General features: G+C 27.5%; 1 protein-coding gene across 1 annotated transcript; it reads left to right on the forward strand.

Moving 5' to 3' along the window:
- The first annotated feature begins 9299 nt into the window (after positions 1–9299).
- Positions 9300–12155, forward strand: LOC102598232 (probable pectate lyase 5). The gene is made up of 5 exons (XM_006341721.2): positions 9300–9466; positions 10045–10678; positions 10852–10955; positions 11068–11206; positions 11702–12155. Exons 1-5 carry the CDS (start codon positions 9360–9362, stop codon positions 11921–11923), a joined length of 1206 nt encoding a protein of 401 aa, XP_006341783.1. The 5' UTR covers positions 9300–9359; the 3' UTR covers positions 11924–12155.
- Positions 12156–12931: the final 776 nt, after the last annotated feature.

Below are 12931 nucleotides of genomic sequence, written 5' to 3' on the forward strand. Positions count from 1 at the left end.
TTATATGAACATTACTGACATGTTCGTTCTTTTGGTTATTTGATGCATCTTCGGGCCATGAGTCATTTTCTTCCTCTTTCATGATTTTAGGTCACTATTTTTTCGTTGAATCCTTAGGTTATTTCTTTGATGAATCCTCATAAAAAAAGATTTAGTATAGTATGATTTATATGTCAATTTTTAGTCATGTTCCTTTCCAAAACACTACATATTTAGTATTTTGAGGAAATTAGGAATTCTTTAATCTAAAAGGTACCTACATATTTATATATGATGAAACATATATAATATATTTTTAAAAATATATATATATACATATATAATATATTATTTTTATAATAATTTTAAATATCTTATATATGTTTCATCATAGTTTTTTTATAATTTATTTATGTCCAGCAAAATATGTCCAAAACGAGATCATAATTTCATGTATATGAATGTCTATGGCAAGACCAGGAATGTCACTATCTCTTCCTTATAGGCCAAATTGGTGAATTTTGAAGTTTATTCACAGTAAATTCAATGATCATCGAAAGTTTTGAAATGTACGTCGTCAAACTATTTCTTTGAATGAATTGTTATTTTTTTCTCTATTGTTTCTTTTATTTGTGTGTCTGATTAATAAGCGGATTATCGAATCAAATTGAACCGAAATCGATAACGACCAAATCAACAAATTTAAAAATCGATTAAACTGATTTGATTTTAATTTTAATCAATAACCGATCCAAATCGATCCATAAACACCCCTACCTATATGCATTTGCTTACAAGTTGCATTGTGCTTTATTTCTTAACTATATCGATATTAATTTTTTTTGACAACTTCGTCATGGTGTAGAGAAAAATTCCACCTAAGAACTACTATACACTAAAAAGAATATTTATAAAAAATAATTAGGCAAAAAGGTATATTTGAAAAGGAAAATGAGTCATTATCACAATCTTTTATTTTATATAGACATGTCTTAAACAGAAAATTTCCCTTTGAATATTAGTATTAGTAGCCATGTAAAAATGAAAGTCAAAAATATTTTAACAAAAACTTTATACTATAATAATTTAGAACAAAAAATTGAATGAAAATAAACTAACCGACCGACACATAATATTATTGAAGGAGTGAATTTGTCGGTGCTTCTATTCATGCCTTAAAGTCTAATCACTAACCTATCGAGGCCATTATGTGTAATCTGTCCTTTTTTCCATTTTGTCCAATTATTTATTTTGTCATTTTCAAACTCTCTCTAATTTATTAATTTATAACAAGAAAAAAAAACAATCCTTTGTCTTGTTTGGCTAGAAAAACAATCCATTTTATTTCAAAAGAATAGGTCCTTTTTTAAACGTATTGTGAGCTGGGTGTTGAGTAATGCTTTCTTTGTCTCAATTTATATTATAATTTTTTTAAATTTGTTGTCCAAAATAAATTTTAGATATTTATATGGCTATGATTTATTTTATTAAAGATAAAATAAAATTTTAAAGATGAGTTATTGTTAATTATAAAAAAAAATTATAATATTCCCTTAGTTTTGAAATAAATGTTATTTTTAGCTAGGATATGCTCCTTAAGAAAATTATCCATTCTTAGAAAGTGAGATGTATTTATACTAATTTACTCTTAATAAGTATCTTGAAAAAAAATATTATTTTCTTTTAGTAGTTTCTTATTATGTAAAACACTTTTTATTTAAATAAGGATAACATTAAAATAAGACCACTAATATCATCTTCATTTGGACGTGAAACACCACTTTTTTATAAAATGGATGGAATTTTTTATTATTTTTTTGGAAATGGAGTAAAAAAAACGTGTCAAGTAAATTGAGACAAATGAAGCAATAGTTACATACGAAATCTATTAGTCCGTCCTTTATTATTATTTTGAATTTAATGCAATACTTCCATACTCTTTTTGTAGCTTTAGATTTTAGTAAAACAAATATTTACCAAACGCAAATATAATAACTTAAACATCAATTGTGTTCACATGAAATAATTATTTCTGCATTGCTTGTTCGATTCTACCGCTGCACGATAAAATTTGGCTTTTTTTTTTTGTTTTTTTTTATAAAAAGGGGATGGAAATTTTGAATTTTCCATTGAATTTAATTTTGCATTATATCTTATAGAGGCGATAAAAATTAATGTCATCCAATGAAAGATCCTAATCAATCATAAAATATGGAATAATTAAAATATGCACGTCTAGATCAAGTTTTAAGAAGATATTTATTGGTTTTTTCATCACAAATAGTACCCAACTAGGCAACTATAAAGATTAAAATAGGAAATAATAATTTAAGAGTTTAAATTTTATGCAAACAAAGTATATTAGACATTCATATCACTTACAAGCTTCACATGTAAGTCTAATACGATTAGCTAATTTATTATCACAAATTAACTCATTTTATTGATGGTGTAAAAGTTGTTTACTTTATGGGTGTTTTCGGTACAAAGGAAAATACTTTTCAGAAAGTATTTTCTAATTTTCTCATGTTTGATTAGTTAAAATTGTCATAGAACATATTTTTATGGTAAAACAAATTTCTTAACATGGAAAATGATTTTTCAAATGGAAATAGGAAAAACAAGTTTCAGAAATGACATTCCATGTTAATTGTGTCATATCCACCCTTCAACGCATATCATCTTCATCTCCACTCCATAGTCCTGGACCCACCCCCTACCCCACCCCCCACTTTTAATAGAATTTTTCTAAATTATATACTAATGCAGCTTTCAGGATAATATCTTTTGTTTACATATCGAACACAAAATAATAAATAAGAAACTTATTTTTTTTTTGAAAATTATTTTTCATAGAAAATATTTTCCTTCGTATCCAACACATCGTGCATGTGTACTTAAATCCAATGAACCAAAATTATTCAGTTAATAGGACCAAGGAAAACTTCAATTTGATTAAGAAATAACAACGTGGGAGGTTGCATAGGACATATTATTTCCCAATAAAACCAAACTTGTTCATGTGCTTCTATTATTCATTAGTTTATTTGCCTTTTCTTTGGCAAAAATCTCAAACCATACGTACAATCACGAGTCACAAAATTTTGTTTTACACACTACTATATTTTTTGTTTGTATTTCAAACTCAGATTTGAGGGTAAATCAATGGATTTCCAATGTTTAATTATATATGTATCTTGTGAAACAAATGTTCATTCTAATTGCCCTACCACAAAATGAGCAATTATCTTGATCTATCATGATTATTCGTTCATTTTATTAGTGTGTCACAATGATCAAGAGAATAAGTCATATTAGCGTCTCCTTATATGATCATCACCTCATAATAAATCGACCAGTTAGGTCTAAGGTTTTATTCTCATAGGAGTTTAACCCAATCTTTATATTTAGCATATATATTCAATATTAGGGTCTTATATTATGTTGTTCACGCTTTATATATTTTGTTCGGAGTACAAAAATGATGTTAATAAATGTCATACATTTATTGATGACTTCTCCTTTTAAGATCTTAGATTATATATTTTTACCTCTCAAGTTAGTTTTTCTTTATGACAATAAGTCAATAACCATATTGTTTGTACTCGATTTAACCAAAAATTCTTTGTATATTTGATCGTGCAAATATATGACTTTTTATTCTAATGTACGAATAGATAAATTTCAAACCAAATACAAATTAAGATCGATCTAAGTTATAAGAACCCTTTGACTTGTTCGTGTGTTTACTTATTTCAAGTGTCAATACTTATGCATTCTTATCAATTTTTAGTCCTCAAAAGATTCATCAACGTACTCTGCTAATTTTTTGGTATTATTATTAACTTCTACTAGTATACGTGTCCGCGCGTTGCGCGGATGATTTAAAATGTAATAATTTTATAATTAAAATAATTAATAAAATATATTATGCACTTAATAATATATTTAATTTGTTATTATTATTATTATAATAATAATAATAATAATAATTAAAAAAAATAAAAATACAAATCATTAACTTATTTATTTGAGCACATTGAATTAATATTATTAGTACACAATTTATTTTATCGTATTAAAATATTATATTTATAACTATATCAACTACGCTTTTAGTTTTATAATATATCAGGTTAAATTTTTTCTAAGGATACTATTAATTTTATGATCATCTTATCTTTGATTAAATATCAAATACTTCAAATATTTTTACTTGTGTGTACTTTATTCTTTTCATATCGTTTGAATAAAAAATTATGTTAGTAATTTATTAATTTTAACATTCAATAAGAAATATTTGATATCATAAGATTAGATGGTATGTTGATACATTATATATATATATATATATATATATTATGAAACTAGCATGTAACTACTGGTCTCAACATATAAGGCTTCGAGGTCCTTGTCAGATACCTCATTCGGTTGGTCAGAATCCAAATAGTGCCTGAAGAAATTAAACTGCTCATCCTTACTTGGATATAAGCTGTAATCACAATCATAGCCAGCTTATTCATTGAAGTGATTCCCTATGTCAAATCCCCTCTAATTGTAGGATCCATATTCTAGAGAGCTTCTCTCTAAAAAGTTTCTCCGATTTCACAGCTTCTTTGTTCTTGCTTATCAATCGAACTAGTTGTGATCTCAGCGGCCAGGCTAATCCATTGAAATTGTCGATCTTTACCTTGGCTTATATTCCTCAATCGGGTAAGTTCCTCTTGAATCATCCGATTGATTGCATCATTATTGTGCTCTGTAAACAAGTCTCTGGTCAAATTATGCTTGGTACAATGTATGCACCTCCGGTGGGTGGACAATTTTGATCAACTGGAGATATTCCCAACCCTAACAATGGCCGATTTTCTTATGTGGAAGTTATTTCTATGGCCTCAGACGAGGCTTCAAGTTAAGCCTCTAGAAATATATAAAGGAAAATTAGCTACTTTCTTACTCCACAAGAAGAGGAGGAATCAGCCAAAGATTGCAGATTTACTATTGTTGTGGATTACATCCACCATTGGTACTCTTCTAAAGATCGACAAAGCCTAGTTGGTGAAAGTCTTTATTTCGTATTTTATTTTAATTGAAAATAATTTTCAAAATTATCTCCTAGCCAAATTTGATGAAAGTATGATTGTAACTATTTGGAACAACTCTTTTTTTTTTTAAAAAAAAAAGGAATTAAATTGCTAATATATTTTGAATATAAAATAAATTTAGAACTATCAATTTTCACATTAGGTTCCCTAATTTGTGGGTAGTGGTGAAAGTCTCTTTTTTTTAAAAAAATAAAATAAAAATCAAGTAGGCCATAAGGCCATTTCATTAAATAAAAATGCAGTCATCTGGCCAGCAAACTAAAAAACAAATAAAAATACAAAAAAGACCACAATAGAAAGACACAAAACTGACTGATCCAAAAGAAAAAACTTAGAAACTTTCTCATTTCTCAATCTAGCTTCCTTTGCCATGAAACTGCCTTTATCATTTTTTTTTCATTTAAATAAAAGTTTGGTGAAAGTTTTACTATCTTTTTTTTATTAAATTAATTTTCAAACTTATCTCCTATCTAAATTTGAACACAAATTTAAAACATAATTTAAAAAAAAAATAAACACAAATTTATAACGTATTTTTATGAAAATTTAAAACGCCCAATTTTCACGTTAATGAGATTCATAATTCATGGATAGCTAGTGAAAATTTTTACTTAGCTTTTATTTTAATTTAAAATGTGGAATTGTTTATTTCTTGATTATTATTTAAAATAATGAATCTAAATTTTTGAATGTTTTAAAAATTAAAAAGAAATATATTTATTTTTTAATTTGTTTTATAAAATATGTATATTTTTCGTAAATATTCCTCTTTCTTTATATGTATACTTTAGATCTTTTAAAATTTGCCAAAATACAATATTTCTCCATAACTTAATGTAATTTTTAAAACTCAAAAACAATTCTTACGCATTTAATACAAACTAACAAACAACGTAAAAAAAAAGCCACATAAGAAAACCTATATTACCCACATAAAACTTTTGTGGGTAATAAATCTTATCTCTTTACGTATTATAAAGAAAAGAAAGTTTATGCAAATTTTATATTATAAGATTTACAAATTATCACTTATATTTATGTTTTACTTTATGAATTTTCAACATAACATTGATATATTTACCTGGATATTTAAAAAAAGAACGAAGTGTTATGGTCTGACAAATACGAATCATCACATTGTGGTGATGAAATGAAACTATGTTTATTCCTTTACCGTTGCCAGTATAATCTTGCAATGTTTCAAAATGCTAAATGATGATCTACTTTGTTGTATTTCTTTTATCATTTTCAGTCATTTTTATGTTTCTTCTTGATTATTCTTTTTTCTTCTTCTTAATCTCCTTCGTCATCTTAATATTCCTTTTGTTGTCCACTTTCATCTTCATTGTTGTAATATTGATATCATCAACATCGTCGTCATTATCATTGTAGTCGTTGTCATATTAACGTTTTCAACATCATCCGATAAATAAATTAACGTTTTCAGCATCATCCGATAAATAAATAAATTGCAAGCATATATATATCAACTTTCATTTATATTACATATAGAGAGATAGTACTATTATCTTCATTTATATGTAAATTAAAATTAAATATAGTTAAATATATTTGTTAACATCTGAAAAGATAAATTCGTAAAATAGTAAGAGTTTATTTAGAATTAAGTTAATAATTTTTTTTTCTTTTAAAAAAATAATATCTTAAAATTCAAATACTTCTAATCTTTCAATTCAAAATTTTCATTATAGTTTCATCATTATCTGCATGTTAAAAAAAAAAAATTAAAAAATGAAAAATATGAAATATGCAGTAAACAAAAAATCATAAATTATATGTAAATACATCTAACACAATTTAATTTTGAAACAAAATATAAGATGAAAAAAATTAAAATATTACATGTTTGGCATAGTTATCTGATATAGTCTTAAAAGTATTTCTCCTTCTTCAACTACATATATTCATAACATAAATGGCTTGATCCTAACTTCATCAATTGATCATCTTCAACATCTAGAACTTTCAAAATAAAGTACAATTATTGATAATGTAAACCACAAAAAACAGAAGAAAAAGAGAGGAAATATGCAAAAAAAAAATTACATTTCCATGAATGGTAAGGATTATTATTGCTTTGAATTTCCTTTATTGAAATGCATTTTTTTCCTAGAAAAACTAAAGAAAAGACTGTCCTATTTAAATTTAGTGAATTACGGTTGAGTTTTTTTTGGGATAGGAAGTTAAGTAAGTGGGTGAGGAATTTTAGGGATAATTATTTGTAGTAGAAGTTTTTTTTTTTTAAAACAAAAATAAAAGTTAAAAAAGAATAGATTATTAGATTGCTTTAGAAATTCTGTAGCAATGGATGCGTTCTTATGTTTTTCTGTTTTTATAATAATATTTTCTTTGCAAATTTTTTATATTGCTTAAATATGCTTTAAACCTATTTAAACGTTAGGTTGCAATATGTTTTTTAAAAAAAAAATGTTTTATATTGTTATTTATTTTTAAAGTTGGATTTAAATATTAAGTTACAAAACAGATTTTAAAAAAAAGTTGTTTTATATTGTTATTTGTTTTAAAATTGAATTTAAATGTTAAGTTTCAAGAATGTTTTTTTAAAAAGGTTTTATATTGTTCTTTGTTTTTAAAACTGAATTTATTATTTAAATTAAATAAAAATATCAGTTTTAAAACTAAAATTCAAGAATAATTGTGGTACTGATATATAGATAGATGTAAAAAATAATACTTAACATTTACAAAAATTTTAAAATTATCCCACTGTTTTTTTTATTTTATAAAAAGGCAGTTAGCCTTTAATTAGGAACAACTACATTCAAATTATTATTATTTTATTTTTTAAAAAAAATAAAGAATACAAGTTCTAAAAATGACATTTTATATTGATAGTGAGTCAATAATTTGTACTCTAGACTTTATTCCATAGGACATGCACCGTTATATCAAATCAAATAATGTAACTAAAGTTATAATTTTATATTCCAAATTAACATAGTTAATAAATACGTGATGATTAAACCTAGTTAAAACAAAAATGACATAATTAGCACAATGTAATTATTGTTTTTTTACCACCATTTCTACAACTAACTACTAATTGACCGTTTTAAATATTTTTTAAAAATAAGTTTTTAAATTTTTTAATGGTAATTATTGTTTTTTTACCATCAGTTTTTTAATTAATAATAATTATAGTTTTTTTGTGGTGCTGACACGTGGCATTTTTTCTTCTCCTTTTATATATAGATAGATAATATATTTATATATTTTGGAAAATAGTTTTGATTCATTAACCGAACCCCAAAAACAAAGTTCCATGGAAAATGATTTTTTATTTATTTTCCCGTGGAGACACATTACAAACATTAATATATGAAAGAAGAAAACCACTTTTGTCCCTTCCAATGTCTCCTCTTATTATTTTCTTCTACCTTTTTTGTCAAAGACATTGTACATATTTTCATACAATTAGATTAAATATCAGTAATCTAGATTAGGTAACATAAAATTACAGTACATAATTTGCTATAATTAGTTAAGACACATTAATTGTGTAACAAAATATTTACACTATAACCATTTTTTTTATTTCACACTCGGTGTTCAATATTTGCATTGAGGCTCGATTAAATTCAGATTTATTTTCCAATGCCTCTATCAAAAGTGACTTTATACCCAACAAACTCAAACTCGAGACCTTTAGTCAAGAATAAAGAAGCACTTACCACTCAATATTCAATATTCGCATTGAGACTCGATTAAATTCATATTTGCTCCCCAATTCCCCTATCAAAAGCGACTTATACTCAGCCGACTCAAAATCGAGACCTTTAATCAAGAATGAAAAAGTACTAAAGTATTCACATTGGAGCACGATTAAATTCATATTTTCTTCCCAATGCTCTTATCAAAAGAAACTTTGTATCGAGCAAACTCAAACTTGAGATCTTTAATCAAGAATTAAAAGTACTTTAAAATCCGCATTGGAGTTCAGTTAAATTCAAATATGCTTCCCAATGCCCCTATCAAAAGCGACTTTATACCGAGCAGACTCAAACTCGAGACCTTTAATCAAGAATAAAAAAGTACATACCACTCCGTAAAAGGTGGGGTAATATCAAATTTGTGGAATAGTAGATGCATGTAGGTCCAAGTGGTGTTTGGTTGGTTCATAACTCCCCTCATCATCTCTTCCCCTGTATATAAAACCCCTCCAAAAGTTCCACAACCTCTTCATTCCAAACTCCATTATTTTCTCTTCCCTTAACAGCACAAAGGGGATTTCAAATGGGAATGCCACTTTCTTTTCTTCTCCTTCTTACTCTATTATCTCCTATTTTCACATTCTCCTCTCATGTTCCTGACCCTGAAGTTATAGTCCAAGAAGTTAATGAGTATGACACTTTACACCCTTACTCTTATTATCAAAAAAAATTGGGCTCGGTTGTATGAATCCTTGTTTATTACAACTTTCTTATTTTTATGCTAGTTGTCAACATATTGCAATCATGGTTTTTTTTGTTTTTTTGAGGGAATAAGTAAACAGATCAAGATTTCTATGTACTTGCGTTATGAAGGGTACTGGCAGGGGACAGTGGGGAGGTCGACTCCCTGACTATGTGTCCATAAGAAATCGTGGAGTCAATCATTAATATATGAGTTGCTCACTTACATTGCCCCAGACATCTAACTGCATTTTTTTTTAACTGAAATGGAATATTACTATCAAATTACACATTGTCTTTTTTTTTCCTTGGGTTTTGGACCTACTATGCTTATCATCTTAGTGGAGTTAAATCTCACGAAGGAGCTAAGAGAATCTTATTTATTTTATTTGTAAAAACAAAATGCAAGTACAAAAATGAGTAACAACCCCCTAGCAGAGACTGGTGTGACGAAATTCAACATTTTATTCGTTCGTGTCATAGCTCTATAATTCGGATGTTGACTCCTTTTTTTCTCACTATTGTAGGAAAATCAATGCATCAAGAAGGAACTTAGGCTATTTATCATGTGGCACAGGCAATCCTATTGATGATTGTTGGAGATGTGATCCTAATTGGGAAAAAAACAGACAAAGACTAGCTGATTGTGCAATTGGCTTTGGCAAACAAGCAATTGGTGGTAAAGATGGTAACATCTACATAGTTACTGACACTAGTGATGATCCAGTGAACCCAAAGCCTGGAACATTAAGATATGGTGCAATTCAAGATGAACCACTTTGGATTATATTTTCTAGAGATATGGTTATTAAGTTAAAAGAAGAATTAATGTTGAATTCATTCAAGACAATTGATGGTAGAGGTGCTAGTGTACATATTGCTGGTGGTCCATGTATAACTATACAATATGTTACAAATATTATTATACATGGATTAAATATTCATGATTGTAAACAAGGTGGAAATGCTTATGTTAGAGATTCACCACAACATTATGGTTGGAGAACAATATCAGATGGAGATGGTGTTTCTATATTTGGTGGAAGTCATGTTTGGGTTGATCATTGTTCTTTGTCAAATTGTAATGATGGTTTGATTGATGCAATTCGTGGTTCTACTGCCATTACTATTTCCAATAATTTCATGACACATCACAACAAGGTAATTAATAATCTGCCATATATAGTGTAAGAACTTGAGTTAAGTAATTTCTTAACTCAATTTATCAACACTGACCTCGTATGTTCTTGATGTAACCTTTTTTGTTCATTTTCAACTTTAGTTGTAAATGTATATATCGACTTTAAATTTTGAATTTGTGTCTATATCTATAGGTAATGCTTTTGGGACATAGTGATACATTTACTAGAGACAAGAATATGCAAGTTACCATTGCTTTTAATCATTTTGGAGAAGGGCTTGTGCAAAGGATGCCAAGGTAAGAAAATTAAATAAAATAAAGAAATGTTGGATCTAATATGCTTTTTTTTTTAAATTATTATTACATTTATTAGGGGTAATAAGACAGTTTTTTTTTTTGAGATTTATAGATGTAGACATGGATATTTCCATGTGGTGAATAATGACTACACTCATTGGGAGATGTATGCAATTGGAGGAAGTGCTTCTCCAACTATCAATAGTCAAGGCAATAGATTCCTTGCTCCTAATGATATCTTCAACAAGGAGGTAAATTTCACTCACTTTCCAATCTTTTGACAAATAAATATATTTTTTCAAAAAATAAAATGTGATATTTTGGTTGTTTAAATGTTTCAAAGGTATTTAGCAATATTTTAATTTTCAAGATTGGAACTTTTTGTTAATAAAATATAGTACTAGCATTTTTGTGTCACTCTTTCTTTTTCAGCATTCTAAAGTTGAAACCAGTAAAAGAAAGAGTAGGTCAAAAATAATTTAGGTGAAATAGTGATACAACAAAATATAACTAACTTTCATAAAGATGAAAGTTACTCTTCAAATAAGTTTGCACGTTGGATCCTCCAAAAATAGTGTATTTTTTAAGAATTCGACACAGGCGCGACAATAATTTCGGAGAGTCTTGAGCAACTTTAAGATGAAAGTGGAGTGAAAAAAGTTGGTGAAATAAAAAAGTATGGTTAGTTACTTTATTAACCTATTTAAGTAGGGACAACAAAATGTGACAAGATGTTTGTTACACAGGTGACAAAACATGAGGATGCAGCAGAAAGTGAATGGAAGAATTGGAATTGGAGATCAGAAGGTGATTTAATGCTTAATGGAGCATTTTTCATAAGATCTGGTGCTGGAGCTTCTTCTAGTTATGCTAAAGCTTCAAGTTTAAGTGCAAGGCCATCTACTTTGGTTAATTCTATTACAATGAATGCTGGTGCACTTGGTTGCAAAAAGGGCAAAAAATGTTGATTAATATATATATATATGATTATTAATAATCTTAATTAGCACTATATGTTCTCTTTTTCTTTCTTTTTTTAAGTGTATTGTTGAGAAATTGTGAAATATTATAATCTCTCAGTTAATTCCCATGTAGTATGTAAAAATGGGTTGATGAGTTTGTAACTTGACTCCCCCTCTCATTGTAATGTTATGTGATAATCAAGGATCAAGTGTGAATACTACTACCACATTTCAACTAGAAATTATTGTGCCCCAATTTCCCTTGTTACTACCAATGTTGCTCTGGTAGTACTCTTTAAAAATGCCGATGGGTGTGCGTGTAGAATATTTCAAAAGTAGTATATTTTTGGAAATTTGACACAAATACGACAACATTTTTGGAGAGTCACGTAATATGGGTTGTTAAGTTTCTGTCAATTATGCCCTTCCATTAAGGTTATATTGATGATTTAGTCTTTTTATGATCCCTGCCAATTATTGACAGCAACTCTTGTATGTATTATTGAATGAATGAATATTGTGGGGCATAATAATATTGTACTATTTGTATAAGGAATAATTACCTATGTACAACATTTGCAAGTACTTGTTTAATCATCAGTATTTGCAAACCCTAAATTTCAGTATTTGAAATACTAGTGAAATATGGAAAAATACTTGTTTGAAGAGTATTTCAAATGAAATAATCATATTTTTCATTCATAAATCTTGTTTTTCGTCCTGGTGAAATTTATGTTTAAACAAAACGACATTTCAAAATAACTTCTTTTAACTTCAATTTTGAGCACGTCTATAAAATAAAGTGAGCATACACCACCCTAACTATTTAGTTTTCATTGAGAAGAAGAGATTACTTCCCATTAAGAGTGTCTAAAACAAAATCACTTTATTGAGCTAATGCTACGAGCATCTGGAATCCAACTTATCCCGGAATTTCCATCACCTAATATTGCCATTTATTATTTCTGTTGAAGGTGTCCCGCTTGGGGGGTTTCCTTCACATGGGTTGGTTGA

Source organism: Solanum tuberosum, unplaced genomic scaffold (assembly GCF_000226075.1).
Source record: "Solanum tuberosum cultivar DM 1-3 516 R44 unplaced genomic scaffold, SolTub_3.0 scf00027, whole genome shotgun sequence".
NCBI classification, from domain to species: Eukaryota; Viridiplantae; Streptophyta; class Magnoliopsida; order Solanales; family Solanaceae; genus Solanum; species Solanum tuberosum.